We start from the raw sequence: 23,106 nt of genomic DNA, 5'->3' as shown, positions 1-23,106 counted from the left end.
TTATAAAAGCCTCAGAGGAGGTTTAAACAGCTCTTAGAAGAGTAGACAGAGGTTCCATACACAATGCCTTAGAGCTGTTACACACATGTAGAAACAAGACCAAGTCTCATGCAAAACTCTTTGAAATACTCTGTTAGTATGATTTAGCTTCTGAAATTTTCGCGCCCACCCCATTCTGCTCATGTTTCATAGATGTGGCATGTGGACTTCAGTTTTTTTCCTTCTGTAAAACATTTGAGCATTCCATGGACTCAGTTTTCTATGAACTGACACTGGGTTTGAAGTTTAGAAACTGTAATGTACTATAAAACTAAGATACCCAGATTATGGACTTTTTGTCTGTGGTTTGTATGCTGACGAGGGAAAGAAGCATAAAGAATGTTGCAGAATTAAAAGAAAATTATCTGCCTTTTCTCAATAGGTGTATTCTCTTCACATTTGTCAATCTGAAGTTTGAAAGTATTCATCTTCTTGTCCGTGGAATTGATAGCATTCTGACAAGATCACCTGAAATCTCAGTGTTTAATCAAACTGGAAGTCATTTTTTTTTTTTGAAGAATACTTTAAAGTTCAACTATGATAGTTTAATCATCACATCCAAAAATTATTTCTGGCTCCTTGTGAAAATTGCTTTTTTGTATGAGGGTTCTGTATCAGCATGCAGGGGATTACATTCCTGGAAGCAGTGTAACAATGCTGTATGTGGCGGAGATAAGGGCGGTAGATAGACCGGAATGGAATGGATATTTAGAAGCGCAGAATGCCATTCAGATAACCCTCCTGAACATCTGTAAGTTTTGTGTAATCTGTCTTAACATCATGAAATGTGAATAGCAAGAAGCCTTGAAATGAGTGGATTCAGTACACGTGAAACTTTGTCCCAAAGAAGTTGTTCGAGGTTACTTATTCAATGTCGCTCAATTCTTTGACCAAGGGACAAGCCAGAATTTCATGACTTTCAGTCCAGGGATCTTCTCCATTTCCCTGTACTTTTTTCTTATGTGATATAACAAATAAGAATATTTCAAAATACGAATGTACTAATTGATGAACTTACAATTTTAGGAGACAACCAAAAGATAAGTGATACACATGATAGTAAAACCAAATGATAAATAGGACAGCATTGGTTCTAGAACAACATTTGATCGTGTTTTCATCCCAACAGTTCACCTATTTAATAAGCAAATTGGTATTTATTTATTTATTTATTTATTTGTATTTTTCTGAAGCTGGAAACGGGGAGAGACAGTCAGACAGACTCCTGCATGCGCCCGACCGGGATCCACCCAGCACGCCCACCAGGGGGCGACGCTCTGCCCACCAGGGGGCGATGCTCTGCCCCTCCGGGGCGTCGCTCTGCCTCGACCAGAGCCACTCTAGCGCCTGGGGCAGAGGCCAAGGAGCCATCCCCAGCGCCCGGGCCATCTTTGCTCCAATGGAGCCTTGGCTGCGGGAGGGGAAGAGAGAGACAGAGAGGAAGGAGGGGGTGGGTGGAGAAGCAAATGGGCGCTTCTCCTATATGCCCTGGCCGGAATCGAACCCGGGTTCCCCGCATGCCAGGCCGATGCTCTACTGCTGAGCCAACTGGCCAGGGCCACCAAATTGGTATTTATTAATTATCTACTCTGCACATACCAGATAGACCCAGTCTATTGCGGGAATGAAACAGATGGATTTGTAAAGGATTTATAGGTACATTTGTCTTTCAGTAGATAGCGATTCTCTTGTTTCAATGAGGAACAAGAGAAAAGAAGGAAGCACACAGCTCAGGCTTGGCAAGGCTTCTGGGAGAATGGGTTATGAATAGTTAGGGTTGTCATTTGAGGAATGACAATGAGGAAGAATAGAGTTTTTTGATGGCTCTTACACATTTCTTCCTCTAGAATGGAGGGAATGAGACCAGGCATCTGGAGAGTTGATGGTGATTAGAAAACAGGTGAATCTGTCAGAAGACCTAGATTGGCTTGCCAGGCAAGAACCAGTGAGAGTCAGTACGAGTTCTGGACGGTACTGCTGGGCAGCCTCTGGTGATTGGTGATGGTCATAGCAATTAAAACTGTGGAAAAGAGGAGAAGCATAAGGTGTGCATAGAGGTGGGTTTGCTGCACAACAAGCCCAAACAAGAGTGGGGCTTGTATAGAAATGCACCAGGTTTCAAAACAGAGCCGCGAATGCCCACGGAGCTGGAGTCAGTGTCATCAGCACAAATGACTGGAACTTGTTTTTTCCTACTTTTCTTATGAACATTACTTGATAAGGAAAGTGTTAATATCTAGTTTTTATTTTTAAGGCGTTTCCAGGTTATATCTTGGTAATAATATAGATTAAAATCAATCATTTAATAGCCTCAGACGAGGAGAGCATCATTGATTGGGTTACAACCCAGCCGTTTCCTCTTACCAAGCGGAAGCTGAGGCTGGAAGGCGTGACGCACCACAGTGTCCTAGGGAACTCGAACGTGGGATTCACTGGATGGATTGAGCTGCTCCAAGCCCTATAGACACTGAGCAATAGAACTCCTCCTGAGTTCAAGCCCCACAGAGACCGGGCAGTGGTTCTTCCTCCACCTCCACCTGCAATTTACAGGTGCTGTAAATTCACAAAGTGTGAGTTTATTTATTTTCTTTTCTTTTTCTTTTTTTTTGTATTTTTCTGAAGCTGGAAACAGGGAGAGACAGTCAGACAGACTCCCGCATGCGCCCGACCGGGATCCACCCGGCATGCCCACCAGGGGGCGATGCTCGGCCCACCAGGGGGCGATGCTCTGCCCCTCCGGGGCGTCGCTCTGTGGCGACCAGAGCCACTCCAGCGCCTGGGGCAGAGGCCAAGGAGCCATCCCCAGCGCCCGGGCCATCCTTGCTCCAATGGAGCCTTGGCTGCAGGAAGGGAAGAGAGAGACAGAGAGAAAGGAGAGGGGGAGGGGTGGAGAAGCAGATGGGCGCTTCTCCTGTGTGCCCTGGCCGGGAATCGAACCCGGGACTTCTGCACGCCAGGCCAACGCTCTACCACTGAGCCAACTGGCCAGGGCCAAGTGTGTGTTTATTTATCAAAGAAAATAACTTTATCTTTAGCATATTTTTAGTACTAAGGGATTAATGCTTTGACAGTGTTGGGTAGAAATTTCATCTAGTCTAATCAGTTAACCAGTCCACCTGTTCCCTAACCGTTCTATATGAGTGGGCACGGCTTTTACCTATGAGTGGGAGGCCATCGGCACTCCAAGGAGACCCAGGAAAGACATGACAGTGCCTTTAACTCAACGTTCTCTGCAGGGTCATGCAGACAACCCTCTCCCTGACCTTACTTCCTCGAGAGGCGGCATGAACCACTCAGCAGTTAACATGGAAGGCCAGGAATCCTCCACGACAAAAGTTTCTTGAAACAGACCAAGTGCTCACAGATTCCCCCAGGAAGCTCTTTGGAGCTAGGCTCCTGACCCACATCCTAGCTTCTCTGTTTCAGTTAGTCTGAGAGTCTTAGGGAAAACTGGAGTTTTTAAAGTTCATAGGTAATTCGAATATATAGCCATTGGGGAACCACAGCTTGTAACAATACTATATTAAATATTTTGCAAAAACTTAAAAGTAGGATTGATGCTAATTCTTTCAATAAGACCAGTCCCCAGAGAGTCCTATAATCATAGACTGTGAAAGTCTTGGTCCAGACCAACGTTGCTTTTTACTAGAAATTCTTTGACTCTCCCCTTTTCAAAGCTGGGATGAGCTGTTGAAACTGTGCACGTCATCTGGTGGTGGTTACTGTTGTGCTCAGGCCTTTGGAAAGACTTCTGTTTATTTGGCACGCTTGGGATTTGTGGCATGCGTAGAACTTACACGGCAGGCAACATAAAAATATGTAATTCAGGGAATGAAATCTTTTGGAGCTCCCTTCACTTCTACAAATTGACCATAAAATAGGAACCACAGACATTAATATTCCTATAACCATTATTGTCAAGAAGGAAGATTCATCTGGGGGGGAGGGGGAGGATGCACAGTCTTGGAGTGTACTTCTTTATAAGACATCCAAAGAAAGCGTAAATGTTCAAACTTTGTGTGCAAATGATAATAAGAATGTTTAAGTTGGGCTGTAGTTTTCTGCCTGGCAATTAGCAAGAGTCTATTGAAGAAAAGCAAGATTTTTGAGGCTGACCTTTAGAAGTCTTTAAAAGTCCTTTCATGGTTATTAAATTTATCATTGGAGGATATCTTCTTGTCTTGATAGATACTTCAAGTGCATTTACGGTTTCATAAGCATTTTACTATGACTGCTGCTTCCTGTTTTTTTCTTTCCCAGGGAAAGTGGTTCACAGTATTTCAGGCAGCCATGATAGCCTGTGATAGATTAGAAGAAGTAGGCCCTGGCCGGTTGGCTCAGCGGTAGAGCGTCGGCCTGGCTTGCGGGGGACCCGGGTTCGATTCCCGGCCAGGGCACATAGGAGAAGCGCCCATTTGCTTCTCCACCCCCACCCCCTCCTTCCTCTCTGTCTCTCTCTTCCCCTCCTGCAGCCAAGGCTCCATTGGAGCAAAGATGGCCCGGGCACTGGGGATGGCTCCTTGGCCTCTGCCCCAGGCGCTAGAGTGGCTCTGGTCGCGGCAGAGCGACGCCCCGGAGGGGCAGAGCATCACCCCCTGGTGGGCAGAGCGTCGCCCCCTGGTGGGCAGAGCATCGCCCCCTGGTGGCCAGAGCATCGCCCCCTGGTGGCCAGAGCGTCGCCCCTGGTGGGCGTGCCGGGTGGATCCCGGTCGGGCGCATGCGGGAGTCTGTCTGACTGTCTCTCCCCATTTCCAGCTTCAGAAAATACAAAAAAAAAAAAAAGAAGGAGTGAAGGGAAAACTACATCCTCCTTCTCTTCCCCCCTTTAGCTGCTTTAACACGTGGGGCTTACATTAGCTTCTCGGGTACAACCTCAGGCAGGAGAAAAAGAGGCTAATTGACTCCTATTGGTTCCACCTGAGCATCCCGGGGACTGGGGTAATGGATGAGTAATGGCCAGTGATACTGGTTGTGATAGCTGGCTGTTGAAAAAAAAAAATTAATGAGATTGGCTACATTCAAGATATAACACACACAAAAAAATAGTATCTCTGTCACAGAAATCAGATTGAATATCTTTTTCATCTATTGATGTTATAGTATATCATATAGTGTGTCCCTCTTAGGGGTCGGGAGAACTGGGAACTGGGCTTTAGTTGTTACTTTCCACTCTTCAGCTTTGTGACCTTGAAATTGCCAGATGATCTCTATGGGCCTCAGTTTACTCATCTAAAAAATAGTCCTTATATAGACCTCGTAGTGTACGTGAGAGGATGAAAAGACATTGTTTGTCTAGCCAAGTCAAACACAGATCGAGATTGGGTGATACAGGTGGTGGTGTGAGGGTGGTGAGGGAATGGGAATGGATAGGTTATTCTAAATTACTTCCAGACCTCAGACTCTGTTGTTCTATGAGTCTAAGTTCTACGGGAACAGTGGGACACTCAGAGGAGTCACTGAGGTGCTTTTAGTGATGCTGAACTTATTTGATAATTTACACTCCTAGAGCAATGCACAGCCAGAGTGAAGGCAGTTATGCTATTTGACTCAGTGTGGTTAAGAGGAGTAAAGGGTTTATGTGCACAGAGCCCAGGTCAGGTCACCCCTCCATTAAAATCAGCCCTTTTCCCACCATCATGCCAGAAAGTACACTTCCAATAAAAGATAACGATGATTTTTAAAGCAGACCTTCAGGAGTAAATCTATATAGATCTACCTAAAGCAGGGATAAATCAGCTTGTTGCTATTGTTCATTTTAACACTGTATCCAACATCAATGCACTGATTTGGCCTGCCTAAATTTGCCAGTTTCCAAGGCATTCCACAGGGTTCTTTTAAAATATGACTTAGAAGCCTCACCTTAAGTTTGAGAAAGGTTTATGTTTGTGATGGTGCATGCGCTGTCTTCAAAAGTCACACGACTGTTCCCAGAAGCTCTGTGTTCATACTCTATAGCTATATGCTCACATTTCAAGAAACAGCAAAGGCAGAGCCACAGGGAGGAATTAACCACTCCCTTCTTTTTAAACATTATTGTAGCTGAAGCTGCAGGAATGATGCAATTATTTTGGTTTTTATATGTTCTTTTTAAATACCAAATAGTTAGAACTACTATTTGGGGACCTTCCACGAGACTAATGAAAGAATTGAAATAAAGAGATTTTAAAAAATCTAACTAACCAATAACCAAAAGTTAAGTAACATTTTTAGCTATTAGCAAAAGAGAGCAGCTACATACCAAACCTGCTACTGTATTGATTACCCAAGAAAGCCAGGAGAAATTGTTTCAACTATAATCTCTATGTAAGTGCCTCAGTTCTTCATTTAAATCTTCTAAGATATATCTACGCTCTTAGAATAAAGTACTTAGTATGTGGTAACTCACATCTGCTAGGTCATTAATTCATTCATAACGAATTCTCCCTTGCTATTCCATGCTGTGCTAAAAGACGGAGAAAATGCATTCACCCTAATTCTTGAGCAGTTTATTTCTCCAAAGAAATTAAAATTTGTGTTTATGTTGGCAGCTCTGTTACAACCAGAGTCCATACCCCAGCTTGATTATTGTGGGAAGTCAACTGAAAAACACTATTAATATGAATACATCAATCATAAAGCCCATAAAGCCCAGTTCTACTTCCGTAACCTCATGACTAAGAACTAAATGATTTATCTGAATATCTGGATTTCTGTAGTCGTTAATAGAAAATAGACTTTTTGGATACTTACTGTTCAAACCATAAGAAAAATGGCCTGTTATAACAACTATTCTTTTACCTAGATGACCTTTATTAGCATTTGATTGGAAAGATCAGCTGTTTTCAAAGATTCTCCTGGTACCCACATATTAGCAGAATCATTGTGTTAATTAGTGTTAAACAGTCCATTCAATTCCTCATGATGCCAGGAACCAGTCAATGTCTATTGAAGCTCTGTATATATAAGGTGTGTTCTAGGCACCTAATACAAGGTGCTGATTGGCCCTAAAGAAGCGAGGTTTTATTCATTAAAAATAATAAGCAGGCCCTGGCCAGTTGGCTCAGCGGTAGAGCGTCGGCCTGGCATGCAGGGGACCCGGGTTCGATTCCCGGCCAGGGCACATAGGAGAAGCGCCCATTTGCTTCTCCACCCCCCCCCTTCCTCTCTGTCTCTCTCTTCCCCTCCCGCAGCCAAGGCTCCATTGGAGCAAAGATGGCCCAAGCGCTGGGGATGGCTCCTTGGCCTCTGTCCCAGGCGCTAGAGTGGCTCTGGTCGCAGCAGAGCGACGCCCCGGAGGGGCAGAGCATCGCCCCCTGGTGGGCAGAGCGTCGCCCCTGGTGGGCGTGCTGGGTGGATCCCCGTCGGGTGCATGCGGGAGTCTGACTGTCTCTCCCTCTTTCCAGCTTCAGAAAGATACGTTAAAAAAATAAAAAATAAAAAAATAAGCACATACTGGAAGAATTATAATCAAAATAGTACATGACTGGTTGCTAAATGAGTGATATAGATATTACGTTTTACTCCAATGACAATTAGCTTTTAAGTTCCAAGTTGATGAAATGATACTCCACATATAAACATATTTCAGAAAAATCAGTAAATCTATAATTAAAAGACAAAATTTCAAATTATATACCATGGTCAAGTTTGCAATATATTTATGTTTATATTATACTATGTTCTTTCGCTTTGGGCTTTTTTATGGCCTTCTGTTATTCAAGTGCTAAATGAAGGAAGGTTTGGCTTATCATCTGTCCGTTGCTGCTCAACACTAGCATTCAAAATGGAAATAATATCTTTATTGGGGATATAAGCATTTAATCAGATGCTATTCGCAATGGCTTCTTAGTCTATCAAGATCATTACAACTGAGCCATTAGGAAAGAAAAAGAAGTAAAAAGCATCCATATTGGAAAGGAAGAAGTAAAACTTTCTCTGTTTGCAGCTGACATGATCATGTATCTATAATAGAAAATCCTAAAAAATCCACAATCCTCAAAAACTATCAGAGCTAATAAATGAGCTCAGCAAGATTGCAGAATACCAGATCAATACGGAAAAAATCAATTGCGTTCCTATCGATGACCAATCAATCCCAAATGAAATGAAGAAGACAATTCCATTTATAATAGCATCAAAAATAATAAAAAGGGTGTAATGATCGTACACTGAAAACGACAAAACTTCAGTGAAACAAGTTAAAGGAGAAGCAATGAGTGGAAGGACATCCTGTGTCATGGATTGGAAGACTTCACGTTATTAAGATGTCATAGTCCTCAGGTTGGGCTGCAGATTCAACACTATCTCTATCAAATTCTCAACTGCTCTTTTTTTTTTTAAGAAATTGACAAGCTAATCCTAAAATTTATATGGAAATGCGAGGGATGCAGAATAACCAAATCAACCTTGAAAAAGAAGAACAGAGTTAGAGGAACTTCTTCTTCCTCATTTCAAAATTTGTAACAAAGCCAATAGTAATCAATACTGTGGTACTAGCGTCAGGATGCAAATGTAGATCAATGGAATTCAATGGAGAGTACAGAAATAAACCCATACATTTATGGTTAGTGGATTTTCATTTCACAGTTAAATGGAGAAAGAATAGCCCTGGCCGGTTGGCTCAGCGGTAGAGCGTCGGCCTGGTGTGCGGGGGACCCGGGTTCGATTCCCGGCCAGGGCACATAGGAGAAGCACCCATTTGCTTCTCCACCCTCCCCTCCTTCCTCTCTGTCTCTCTCTTCCCCTCCCGCAGCCAAGGCTCCATTGGAGCAAAGATGGCCGGGCACTGGGGATGGCTCCTTGGCCTCTGCCCCAGGCGCTAGAGTGGCTCTGGTCGCGGCAGAGCGGCGCCCCGGAGGGGCAGAGCATCACCCCCTGGTGGGCGTGCCGGGTGGATCCCGGTCGGGCACATGCGGGAGTTTGTCTGACTGTCTCTCCCCGTTTCCAGCTTCAGAAAAATACAAAAAAAAAAAAAAAAAATGGAGAAAGAATAGTCTTCTCAATAAATGGTGCTGGGACAAATGGATATTCACATGCAAAAGAATAAAGTTAGGTCACTAACTCCAACCATACACAAAATTAACTCAAAATGAACCTAAGACCTAAATGTTAGCACTACTACTATAAAACTTCTGGAAGAAAAGAGAAGTGTATATATTTCTAACTGTGGGTGAGGCAATGGTTTGTCAGATATGACACCAAAAGTACAAGCAACCAAAGGATTCCAGGTTGAATGCCATCAAAATTAAAAACTTTTGTGCTTCAAAGGACACTATCAAGAAAGTAAAAAGATAAGTCATAGAGTGAAAGAATATATTTTCAGATTGTACATTTACAAATCCAGAATAAATAGAGAACTCCTAAATGAATAAATAGCCCAAATTTTAAAATGGGCAAAAGAGCCCTGGCCAGATAGCTCCATTGGTTAAAAATCTGGCCCAGGGTTCGATTCCCGGCCAGGGCACACAGGAGAAGCGCCCATTTGCTTCTCCACCCCTCCGCCGCACTTTCCTCTCTGTCTCTCTCTTCCCCTCCCGCAGCCAAGGCTCCATTGGAGCAAAGATGGCCCGGGCGCTGGGGATGGCTCTGTGGCCTCTGCCCCAGGCGCTAGAGTGGCTCTGGTCGCAATATGGCGACGCCCAGGATGGGCAGAGCATTGCCCCCTGGTGGGCAGAGTGTCGCCCCATGGTGGGCGTGCCGGGTGGATCCCGGTCGGGCGCATGCGGGAGTCTGTCTGACTGTCTCTCCCCGTTTCCAGCTTCAGAAAAATGAAAAATGAAAAAAAAAAAAAAAAAAAAAAAAAATCTGGCCCAAAGCACAGAGGTCGCCGGTTCAATCCCTGGTCAGGGCACATACAGGAATGGATCAGTATTGCTATCCTTCTCTCTGTCTGTCTGTCTGTCTCTCTCTCTCTCTCTTCTTCTCTGGCTAAAATCAATACATTTTAAAAAATGGATCTTTTAAAAATAATAATAAAATAAAATGGGCAAAGGATTTCAGTTTCTCTAAGTAAACATACAAATGAAATGGCCAATAAACACATGAAATATGCTCAACATTTTTAGTCATCAGAAAAAGGCAAATGAGAACCACGATGAGATACCACTTCACACCCATTAGGATGGCTATCATTGAAAAGCCAACCAGGCAATAACCAGCGGTGGCGAGGATGTGGAGAAATTGGAAGGCTCACACGTTGTTAGTGGAAATATAACATGGTATGGCTGTAGTAAAAAGAATATGGCAGTTCTTCAAAAAATGAAACATTGAGTTAACATATGATCCAGCAATTGCACTCCTAAATATACTCAAGGTGAACTAAAAAGATGTGTCCACATAAAAACTTACACAAAGATATTTGTAGTATCATTTCTAGTAGTCAAAAAGTGGAAATCATCCAAATGTCTATCTACTGATGAATGTGTAAACAAATTATGGTATACCCATACAATGTAATATTATTCAACCATATTAAGGAATAAAATACTTACTGATTTATACTAAACATGGATGAACCTTAAAAACATTATGCTAAGTAAAAGAAGCCAGAACTGAAAGACCACATTTTGTATGATCCCATTTATATCAGAGCTCTAGAACGACATGGGAGAAACCATAGAGACAGAAAGTAGATAAATGGTTTCAAGGGACCAAAACAGTGAAGGAAATGAGAAGTGACTGCTAATGGATAGAGTGCTTCTTTCGGGGGGTTAAGTGTTCTGGAATTAGCGGTGATAGTTTTCAACTTTGTGAATATAACTAAACTGCAGGCTTTAAGCTTTTCTGTATGTAAAAGGGTGAATTTTATTGTACGTAAATTATGTCTTAACTTTTAAAATGACTGTTATTCCTTGAGCACCCTATATGTTAAGTTCTCATAAAGCATAATATAACTTGCAAAAGAATATTATCATTAAAGCACATATTTATATATTTTCTTCCTAAGGGGAAAAGAAATAAGGTCTCTGATCAACCTCATAGGTAGCATGAAATTTTACCAATTTTCAGTATCAGGTGCAGATAGCAAGGTGAGACCGGGTTTCTCTCGATTTACACTACAAGGTAAATACAAATTCATCACTTCAGTTCTCCCGTTAGTTCATGTGGATCCTTCTCGTTGAGATGGATCGAACGTTCGTTGTTCTGAAACGGAGGGAAGACCGAGTGTGTTAACCCGGAAGCCTCAGCTGTGCTCCCCTCTCTCTCCCAGGTGCTGCCCTTCCCGAGCCAGGTGGTGTACAACAGAGTCGGCAAGTGTGGGAGTCGCACCGTGGTCCTGCTCCTGAGAATCTTGTCGGAGAAGCACGGATTTAATTTGGTCACGTCAGACATTCACAACAAAACCAGGCTTACTAAAAATGAACAAGTAAGTTGCTCTGACCATGGTTAAACTGTGCTTTGCTTCATTTCTGTAATTAGTAGGTGCCTCAAAGGACATCCTTCCAACCCCTGACAAGTGAGTAAACACCAGAGTTGCAATTTCATACTGTATTTTTGTCAGAGCATGGGAGGAAATTTATGTTAAAGGTTCTGGCCAAAGTCTCTAATCCAGGAAGTTCCCATGAAGGGACACTTGTTAAGACTGAAGGACAATGTATACTCATCATTGTCTACTTAGCTCTAAGTAGCAATGTGTACATCTCAAATAGTTACACCACTGAGCTATAAATAATGCTGACGTCTTGACAGCAAAAACAAGAAAACTTGATTTTAATATTTCTTCTTTGGTGTTTGCTTACAAGAACCCTAGGTCTTTGTGGTTATAATAGTAACCAGACCAGGAATTTCTTCAGACCAGGAATCTGACTGGTTGGTGGGGGCATTCGCTTCTGTTAGGACCAGCTCAGGGGATCTCGGGCTTCCAAAGCAATATTTGGCATGGTTAGCAGTAGCTACTAATCGTTTAGCAGGAACAATTCTTCCACAGTCAATCAATCAATAGATATAAAAGGAGATTTACTATGAGGAATCGGCTCACACAATAGCAGAGGCTGAGAAATCCCACAGTCTGCCATTTGCAAGCTGGAGACACAGGAGCGCCATTGGTGGGATGGAATTCAGAGGCCTGAGAACCAGGGAGCCCGTGCTGTAAATCTCAGTCGATGTAATACAAGATGCAATGTCCCAGCTAAACAGTGAGGCAGGAGGAAAAGGGGCAAATTCCTCCTTTCTCCACACTTGGTTCTATTCAGACCTTCATAAGATTGAGTGATGCCCACTCACTTTGGGAGAGCAATCTACTTTACTGAGTCCATGGACTCAAATGTTCATCTCATCCAGAAACATCCTCACAGACACACTTAGAAATATTTCTTAATCTGGGTGTCCCTTGGCCAGAGTCAAGTTGACACATAACACTAACCTTCACACCACCCAATCAGTATGGAAGTTTGGGCAGTAAACAAGGACATGGCTTACTATCAGGTTGAGATCTCAATTATGTCCAGTTCTTGCTGGCATAATCCTCACCTTGGAGGCATTCAAACCCTCACAGACAAAGGGGATTTACAATGGCTTTTATTTCTCTTTTAACATGGGGGACAGCGGGACTGTTTTTAAGATAGTGGCCCAGTCTACACAATGTATTTAGTGTCTTCCACACACTAGAGACCATTTCACGTTTTATAAATAACTGTAATAGGAGTAGGTTCTCAGACTTTCTTACCCGATTGAAGGGCTAATATGATTAGGCTGCCATGTCCTTTCCACTACCTGAAAGTGACTATGAATTAATAGCCCATGTAACTGCAATTTGGTTATGATTATTAAATTTGATTTTCCTTTGAGTCTTTGGGTCTGCTTATCAGACTATACTTAAATATTGCTATGTGTGGAAACTATGCCCAGTTCTCAGAAGACTCATGTAACACAGTAGCTCGATTTCAGTTCCATCCACTGCTGATCGGGTACAAACAGCACAGCGAGGTGACTAAAGTATAAGACACTAAGATGTTCAGGAATGCCCTAGAACAGGAGTCCCCAAACTACGGCCCGCGGGCCACATGCGGCCCCCTGAGGCCATTTATCCGGCCCCCACCGCACTTCTGGAAGGGGCACCTCTTTCATTGGTGGTCAGTGAGAGGAGCATAGTTCCCATTGAAATACTGGTCAGTTTGTTGATTTAAATTTACTTGTTCTTTATTTTAAATATTGTATTTGTTCCTGTTTTGTTTTTTTACTTTAAAATAAGATCTGTGCAGTGTGCATAGGGATTTGTTCATAGTTTTTTTATAGTCCGGCCCTCCAGTGGTCTGAGGGACAGTGAACTGGCCCCCTGTGTAAAAAGTTTGGGGACCCCTGCCCTAGAAGATAGAGCACAAAATATAACATTTAAATATACTGTGTGATTTTATACAAATAAACCTACTTGTTTCCTACGAGGAGCCATCTTGAGAAAGTAAAATACGGTTGCAACTGTCAAGGGAAAAGTTTAGACTAAAAATTAACAATAATTTACTAAAGGTATATAAATTGCTATATCTAGAAAAGGGTTAAAGACAAAGTCATCTTTGTCCTCTAAAATAGAAATCAGCTCTCATCTGTTTGGAATGATTGGCTTGTCGGGAAGCCAGGGAATAGACTAGACAATCTTTTCAAGTTCTTTCCAGCCTGTGATTTTGTGATATATTTATACAGCTACTCACATAATCTGTGTATAGTGTAGTTGAAACATTCCTGATTCCTGTGGTCGTGTGACCTAGAATATATTTCATTACTTAGTTAGTCCAGATTCCTATTAAATTATAAGGCGAGTTTTAAAAACTCCAGGGAAAGGTAAAGATACGGTAGGAAAAACAAATAAGCGATTTCGATGTGAAAGCGGACGGCAGTGAGTTATACCTCTCTGCAGCTCCGACCGGGCTGTGACTCGCAAAGAGAGCCAGGAAACGTCATGACAAGAAACCAAGTTCGGAGCAGTTCAAGAATGTTTAAAGAAACTCTTTTCCTTATTATATGTATCCTTTTACTAAAGTTTCAAAGTGCATAAAACAAGCGGAGAAAAAAAATATTATTTTAACCTAATATATTCAAGAAATAATTTGTGGTATGAATAGCTCCTCTTCTTGGTAATTTATTAAAGGAAAGGTGGGGAGTGACTTAGGAGACGAGTTAAAATTTTAAAGTCAGTGGTTCTCAACATTAAACAGGAGAACTCGGAAAATGTGTTCCCATGGAAACATTGTTCTATGGAGTTAATAATAATTTTACTTCAGGTGCAGAATGAGTTAGACTGGCTCCTGTGGGCTGGCCTGGGACTCTCTCCACCATGGAGAACATTTATATTGGAGGAAACGTGGTCCAAGTTCCATACTACTGACTTACAAATGAACTTTGCAATGGTACTCGTTTATAAGACTTGAATTACCTCTACCATCTCATTCATACACAATGGCACCTCTCTGGCCAAGGTCAAATTTATGCCCGTGCATGCATTTCTCACTAGAGGGTAGCTGTTACACACACACACACACACACATTCTCTCTCTTTCTCTCTACTAAATTTTAAATTTTTATTTAATGGAATAAGACACTGAAGGGATTATTGAAAAGGAAAAGGAGCATGAAGACATCAAATGTGAGAATGCATATAAAAATCCCATTACATCTGCCCTTATAGAAATAGAACTACCTTTGAAGTTAATATATGAGAAAACTCAGCCCCAACAGACAAGCATGGACAGCTGGGACAGGCCAGTGTGGGACCTCTGCAGAGCACACAGTGTGACCTGTGGTGACAGCATTTCGTTTGTGCTCTAAAACTAGATTTCAGCTTTCGGGGCTAGCTTAGATAATCTCTTGGGAAATGGAGACTGCATACAATTTGAAAGATAGGGAGCTAATTTCTGGAAGACATGGAAGTGTGATTTCCGAAAGACTCAAAACCATCATCGTTAATGACCGGATGCTGTTTTTCAGAACACTGCTCTCCAGACGACAGAGGTCAAAGTGCTGCAGGCATATCACAGACATGAGAATTCAAACTTACTTCATTCTTGCTGGAGAAGGGGGAAATTGTTAGTGTAGGAGCCCAAAAGATGGAAAAACAAATACTTTTACTCTTTTTATTTATATTGAAGCTAGTTAGGATTACAACTTGGATACAGCATCTACTCCATGAAAATTGTTTTACTTCATTATTTTATTTAACTTTTTTGGACCTAAAACCATGCCAGTCAGTGGTTCTGATTCCCTATTTCATGGATGAGAAACCTGAGACAAACAAATTGTCACTTATAGACTAGGATAGGATAGGATAGGATAGGATAGGATAGAAATAGAAAGAATAGGATAGGATAGGATAGGATAGGATAGGATAGGATAGGATAGGATAGGATAGGATAGGATAGGATAGGATAGGATAGGATAGGATAGGATAGGATAGGATAGGATAGGAGTTGAATGAGTATCAGTGGCACCTGCACTTGAACTTAGGCCGTTCTGCTAAGGCAGCGCTTATCTATTCCAGCCGTACAGCGGAACCTCCTAAAAGCCCTTTTGAAACATAACATTGCAATGGCCCTTTTCTGAAGTTTCCAGGGTAGATTCCAGGAAACTTCTTTTTTAATAACAGTAAAGTGCCACAGGGGATTCCACAGAACAGATAGGGTTAAGAATCCCTGTCAAAACCATCACATTATTTTCCTAAGTGTGTTCCTGAGAATCTTAGTCTCCTCAGAAACTGAAAAAAAAAAAAAAAACACCACAAAAAAAAAACCCCATAATTAAATAAAAAGGGGGAACTCTGCTCCTATTGTCTGGAGGTCACAATGATTATTCACACTTAGAGACTGAGAATTCTTTCAAATAAAAATAAAAATAAAAATCTGTTTAACTGTCTTTCATCTAGTGTTTCCTGGTCGTAGTTGGTCAGGGAACCCTTATAAGTGTTTGGGGCTCTCCTTTGTCCCCCACAACTGGCCATCGCCTTTGCTGTGACTTTTCAGCAGCTATGAATATGATCAAAATCTTGAGAAGTGTTTGAAAGGTGGAGGAGCTAGAGAGCCTATGCCCATGTGCTCTCAACTGTATTAACCTCTTGGTTAAAACCAGAATTCCTTTACAATGTTTTAAACCTCCCTTTCCTATTGCAAGTTCTAAGTGTGACTGTGGCTATAAAACAGCACAACTCTGAAAACGAGAACTCATCTAAAGAAACCACGGTAGGTTTGGAAAAGGTCTAGAGGCCATAGGGATTCCTCCTAGGCTTTCCTAAGGCAAGGTCAGCTGGACTTGCTCGAAGGAGAAGGTTCATTCATTTATTTTTAAGCGGATCTCTTCATTGTTTCTTCCTTCGTCTTGATGGTATTCATTGAGCACCTACTGTCAATGCTGTCTATTGAGCGCCAGACAACACACTGGATATGTGCACATCTTATTTCTAGTCCTTTAAGCAGCATTCTTAGGAAAGTTATTATCATGATAAAGTTATTATCATGTATGTTTGTTGCTTCCCCCCATTTTATAGGAAGCAACAAACATACAAGAAGAATGTGAGAGAATAGACTTGAAAGTGAAGTTGGGTCAAATCCTAGAGAGCTTTGAATGCTAGAGTGAGGAATTATTAGAATGTTATTCAGTGGACAGGGGGAAGCCATTTAAAAGAAATGATTCTTAACCATGATGAACATAAAAGTCTTCTTGGGAGGTTTTCACAACACGTTTCTAGGACCTACTACAAAATACTGAGTTAGACTCTTAGCGGTGGAACCTGGGTACTTGTATCTTTGGGGATAAAAACTCTTGAGAGGATTCCCCACTCATAATTCTAGTGAGGAATTATTGCATAAAAGTTCTAGTTATTAGAAAGTTTTCCTTTTATTAAAGTGAATCTGCTGCAAAGCAAGAAAAATTCCTCCTTCACCTGAAAACCCCTTAAACCTCTGAAGACGTCATGAAGTCTTATTAAGTGGGGTCTCCTCAGGAGCCTGCACATTCATCGTAGGGCGCTTACCCCACAGAGTTTCCTGACGTTAGAGTGGGAGGGACAGTTGTCCTCAGGCATCGGAGCTGCTCCCACTGAACCTTGGAATCAAACCAAAAAAAAATCAGTGGAGTCCATCTTCACGTCACAGGGATACGCACATTCACCCAGCTCGGCGAACAAGGTCTTATCTTGCAATTCTGTAGACAAAAGCTGAGTCTGCTAATGAAGACTTGGTGGAAAGAAAAGGGAAAAAAGAGAAAGAAGCAACAAGGCCTGAAAAATTAAACCGTTTTTTCCTCTCTTTCAACTTGTAGTGGGGAAATGAATTGATTTGCTCTACCATTCAGACCCCTCCTCTTTGCCTTGTTCATGCCGTTCGCCCCCTGGTGGACGTCTTCTTCATTGCAGGCATTGTTTGTTGCTCTGACTGCACAGCGTTGAAGGTGGGAAGACCGTGCTGCCTCCTACTTTAGAAGGGCTTCCCCACCCAGGAGGTAGAAAGGTAACCTGAGCTTGCAGCCATCCTCCCTGCCTATGAGGGTAGAGGGCCACGGAGTTCTCTGAGCTACTTTTTACTGAGTTTTGATGTGTTAAAAACATATCTTTTCTTTCATTTAAGATGTTTTGCAAAATTGTAGGACATCTAGTTCTTACTTGTTCCCGAGTGACGCAAGAATTCAGACTGGAGTAAGGTCATTGTAGACCAGGGGTCCCCAAACTTTTTACACAGAGGGCCAGTTCTCTGTCCCTCAGACCGTTGGAGGGCCGGAGTATAAAAAAAACTATGAACAAATCCCTATGCACACTGCACATATCTTATTTTTAAGTAAAAAAACAAAACGGGAACAAATACAATATTTAAAATAAAGAACAAGTAAATTTAAATCAACAAACTGACCAGTATTTCAATGGGAACTATGCTCCTCTCACTGACCACCAATGAAAGAGGTGCCCCTTCCAGAAGTGCTGTGGGGGCCAGATAAATGGCCTTAGGGGGTCGCATGTGGCCTGCAGGCCGTAGTTTGGGGACCCCTGTTGTAGACCATGCGTGCTGGCGAGCACTTCTTAAAGTCATGAGCAAACTCTTTTACTAACTAGCAGTGCTTGTAGAATGGCAGGGAAGGGTTTTCTGCTCTACCTTTCCAGTTAGACTGAAAGCAAAGGTTAGAAATGACTTTCTGGCATATTCTCTGCATTATAAATTCAGTTTCATTCTCACATTTCTTTTTTTTTTTCACTTTTCTTTGAAAATAATCTCAATTCTATCTTATTCTCAGATGCATTGTGATTTAACTCCTTCCTTTAGATACATTTCATAGCCTATATAGTTCTTTTTCTTTCTTTTTTTTAGCATTTTAAATTCATTCTTCCTCTTGTCATAAGATATGCTGTTTTTCACATAGACCTTTAAAAAAACATTCTCTCTAGTATTGAAATGTTTTTATTTTATATTATTCATGCTTTCCAACCTGTTGTAACTTCCTTTCAGTTTTCAGCATACCACATGAAAGGTAGAAAATTTATATCCCCATAAACCCTCTTTACTCTCCAGGCTTATCTTGCTAACCAATCCCTCCTCCCATCCCATTTTAAGAAGCTATGTATAGATCAGGTAACAGTGGGAATGGTGAGAGATTGCAGCTCAGTGATGAAGAACAGGATTTTTGGTGTCAGAAAGGGTTGGATTTCAATTCTGGCTCCACTTTTTTCTAGTGGTGCAATCTTACACCATCTATGTAGCCTTTCTGTACCTCAGTTTCTTAGCCTGTAAATGTGGATCATAATGCTTAACTTGGGGAGTCATTTGAAAATAAAATGACATTGAATATGTAAAGAACTTCTAGGGCTCTGGCCGGTTGGCTCAGTGGTAGAGCGTAGGCCCAGCATGTGGATGTCCCTGGTTCGATTCCTGATCAGGGCTCACAGGAGAAGTGCCCATCTGCTGCTTCTCCATCCCTCCCTTTCTCACATCTCTACCTCTCTCTCTCTCTCTCTCTCTCTCTCTCTCTCTCTCCTCCCCCCCCTGCTCCCATGGCTCAAATGGAGTGAATTGGCCCCAGGTGCTAAGAATAGCTCCATGCCCCCCCCTCAGGTGCTAAGAAGAGCTCTCTTGCTGAGCAAAGGAGCAACGCCCCCAGAGCACCCACCCAGTGGGCTTGCCAGGTGGATCCCAGTGGGGGCACATGTGGGAATCTGTTTCTGCCTCCCCTCCTCTCACTGAATAATAAAAAAATACCTTCTAGGCACAGTAGCTTCGAGTAGCCCAGGAACCACTCAGAAAACTGGTTGTTTGGTGTTACGACCCAGATGTTGTAATAGTAGAACTGTTAGCTCCTCTGGGGTAGTGAATGCTCAGATTTGTCTCAGAAAAGCTGAACTCATTGCCTGAGTGGTAATTTTGTCTTCAGTGAACTATACATATCTTGACTCTAAAAATATTTTTCTAATGGGGACATCGTCGTTACATAAACAATTACAGGGTCTATGTTCTGTGCAGGTCCCTGGGCTCGGCTTCCTGTTGGGGGTGTGGGGTAAATCAAGCCAGACCACAGCCCTCATGGAGCTTATAGCCTGGTTTGAAGCTAGTGCACCAACTCGACTATAATGTAACAGAAAAAGTGCACATCCTGGAAAACCCTCAAAGGGATATGGGAAGCCAAAGAAGGCAGTGCCACGTCTAGCCAGAGATGTTCAAAACCAGCCCCGTTCCCCTCACTTCTGCAGTCTGATGTGTTTCTCCCGTGGCATTCCCCTTCTCCATGATGAGTATTGCCATGTGTTTGGATCTAGGCCAGGATGAAGAGGGCAGATCCTCTGCCCACTGCCTCTCCCTCCCTCTGCTGCCAGCTGTACCCAAGGCTCAGTGGCTCCTTCTTCCTCAACGTCCCTCTGCCTCTTCATGTCTTCACTTCCATTGGCCTCGTTCAATGGTTCTCAAACTTTTAAGCCTTTGGATCTCCTGGAAAGCTTGTTAAAAAACAGATTGATGGGCCCAAACCCCAGAGTTTCTTCTAACTCAGTAGGTCTGGGGTAGAGCCTGAGAATTTGCATTTCTAGGGAGTTTCCAGTTGATGATAATGACGCCATCTTAGTTCTTAACATCATCATCTCCCGTTGGGATGTTTGCCCTGTCTTCCTAGCTAAGCTTTCTGCCTTTGATCTTTACTTTAGTTCTTCACAGTTTTCACCTTGAACTTGGATCTGTACAAAAAAGAAGTTGCTTTCTGATCGTGGATTCCCTATTGGATAAATGTCAGAATCCCTCACTGAGGACCTGTAGGGCCCTAAGTTACCTGGCTCCTTTCTTCTTCTCTACCTTGCTGGTCCCTTGCCTGACCTCTGGCACACAGAACTCCTGGGAGTTTTAGTATCCATGTCATTTTGTGCTTCATCCTTTGCATATGCTGTTCACTCTGTCTGCAATGGCACAAGTCCCTTTTTTCGCTTGCTGGCTCTTATGAGTTCTTTCAAACCACTCAGAAACACCTTGTTGGGGAAATATTATGTCTCTACCTGCAGGCAGGGATAGGTGCATCATCTCTGTGCCTTCTACCTCATGACAGTTGTTACATAATGGCACCTGCCTGCTAGTCCACCTCGTCCACCGATCTGAGAGCAAGAACAAAATACTTTATAACCACAGCCTCAAGCAATGCATTGCCCAACACAGAGACGGAAGCCAATGGGTGTTGAGGAAGGGGGGATCCAGAAAGGCTAGTTGATGGAGGTGGTCATTTTAGCCAGATGTAAAGAGCAGTTAAAATTTGAACATGCAAAGGGAAGAGGAAGAATATTCCAGAAGAGGAAACTTGAGCAACTGGTCAGGCTTGGACAGGTTATAAAGAGGGAACAAGAAGGGATCTATGGCCACAGGATTGTGGTCTTGAGAGCCCGATAACAAAGGTAACATTAACATAACTCAACAAGGGATTGAATGTGGAAATTCAGGAAAGACCTATATCAAATATGAGAAGAGAGAGAGAATTGACCAGAAACAGACTCTTCAGAGATGACATAAGCTGGATAAAGATTTAAAATGGACAAGGCCCAGGAGCATGGTTTGAGTCATGGTAGATTTGGGGACACCATTAGGACACATTACACTGTCTTGTCTTTAGGTATCTTCCCGCTGACCTTATTCATGTTTAGTAAGTGCTCATAAATACAGAATGAATGATTGTTGAATGAATGAATGAATGCAGTGGAATCAGCATAAAGGCCAGCAGTGGTCCTGCATAAGCCAAGGGAAAGAAGGAGAGGTAGCTTCTGTGATGACTTTAGGTAGGTCATTGTCACCTATGATGCCAGCCATGCAGGTAAGACTCAGGCAAAAACAATGGTGGGAGGGCGCAGAGGGGTAGCTCGGGTGATGGGCAGCAGGGGTTCAGGAGACCACTGCTTGTCACTAGCAGTGGGGAAAGTCTTATTACTTGTGAAAACAACCAAATGACACCTTGGACATAACACCCTCAGCCTGTGCTTACGGCGCTTCGTAAGGGGCTCCGCAACTTGCTCTGCAGTGACAAAATGAGAGCTGAAATGAACGCTCTGACTTCCCCACACTGATGCGATGAACACGAATGTTAATACCTTTATTCGGTGTTTAAAGATATGTCTAGAGAGAGTTAGACATTGTCACTGCTAATTAATTTCTCCTGGTGACATAGCTTTATGACAATTGTGACACTGTTCTCAGAATTTCACCACTATGGTGCTTCCATTAAGTTTAACACATTGACATGTGTTTGGAGAATGTACTATAATGTTGAATATATAAAATAAATAAATGGCTTTTCTTGTGACCTGTTTTTCCAGTCTTCTTGCAAAATACTTGGGGGCTTTCTCATATTACTCTTATGTGTGCAGAGAAATACCTGAATGAAAATATTCTAGAGATTAAGGCATTAAGTGGTGTTTATATTAAACATACACCCTGTGAAGAGTTATATTCCCAAGCAGACATCCTCAGGGACTTTTCATTGTGCTTCCAAATCAATAATTCTTTTGGTAGATCTATCAAAAATCAAAATTTGCAATGTGACCAAGCAGGAAGTTTTATTACCAAAAGCAAACACGAGGTGTGTGTGTGTGTGTGTGTGTGTGTGTGTGTGTGTGTGTGTGTGTGTGTGTGTAGGTAGAGGGCGGGGGTTGTAGAGGATAAACAGTAGATAAAGAAGTAGAATTCAATTTCCTTTTACGTTCAAGCTCAGGCAGACCATTAGTTACCCTTGCCTGCCACTGACAAACAGAAGCACCAGGTTTTGAAACTGCAAGTCATTTACTTTTAAAATTCAATTTCGTATCTTCAAACATTGTGAGTATGACTATCTCATCCAAGCATCAGGCATCGACATCTGAGTATAGCATCTGGAAAGCACGCACTAGTGGGAGTTAATTTATTTAACAAATATTTACGGAGCGTGCGTGTGCGCCACCCCGTGCTGGATGCGGTGTGTGTGTGGAGAGGAGCAGGTTGGCTGGTCGGCTTGGTCAACCTGGATGGAGTTCCAGACTCCGGTTTTATTGTTGTTGCTGCTGCTGCGGTTAACACGTGAATGGCAGTTTTTGTTTCCAGCTTTCAACTTGATCTAATTCATAAACTATGAAATGCTGTACTTGTGATGTGCTTCCAGACTAGCCATTTTCAATGTGCCTCTTGAAAATTCCACAGAGTGTCAGTTTTGATGGGGCCAATTAGAAAAATCTAAGGGAAGTAGAATTCAGGAAGCCAGGGAGTCATAAGAATGCTTGGAATTTCTAACATATTTTATTAAATATTTTCTGTATCATGACATGTTCCAGAAGATCATAAATGTTAGTTTATACTAATGTAAACTCCTCTTTGCCCTGCTGATAACTGTAAATAAATAACTCAGATGACCACCCACCAAAAAACCAAGAAGTTTGGTGGCGGGGGTGGGGGGTGGGGGGTGGTGTTTCTTATGAAATATTTGCTTTACTGTAAATGTTTATATTCAGAGAAAAAATAATGATGTATTGCCTCATTTTACTCCATTTTTAAACTCTGCTGAACTAGTTTCAAGTATTTCTGCATATCCCAGTAATATTATTATAGAAATATAAAATAATGATTAACCTCTTGTCTTGATCTGACTTTAATGGAAGGGATTAAAGGCAATTTCTAATTGGCATTTTTGAACAGC

General features: G+C 42.3%; 1 protein-coding gene across 2 annotated transcripts in view; it reads left to right on the top strand.

Moving 5' to 3' along the window:
* The window catches only part of UST (uronyl 2-sulfotransferase), a 294,746-nt gene that overhangs the window by 159,474 nt on the left and 112,166 nt on the right, over window positions 1–23,106 (top strand). For both annotated transcript variants that reach the window (XM_066373034.1, XM_066373035.1), the window contains exon 3: window positions 11,228–11,383. In XM_066373034.1, the coding sequence (XP_066229131.1) occupies window positions 11,228–11,383 (156 nt within the window). The remainder of the gene's footprint in view (window positions 1–11,227; window positions 11,384–23,106) is intronic.

The sequence above is a fragment of the Saccopteryx leptura genome, chromosome 3 (genome assembly GCF_036850995.1).
Source record: "Saccopteryx leptura isolate mSacLep1 chromosome 3, mSacLep1_pri_phased_curated, whole genome shotgun sequence".
In the NCBI taxonomy this organism is placed as follows: domain Eukaryota; kingdom Metazoa; phylum Chordata; class Mammalia; order Chiroptera; family Emballonuridae; genus Saccopteryx; species Saccopteryx leptura.
Note: the sequence above shows the minus strand (reverse complement) of the source record. Positions and strands in the feature narration are given on the sequence as shown.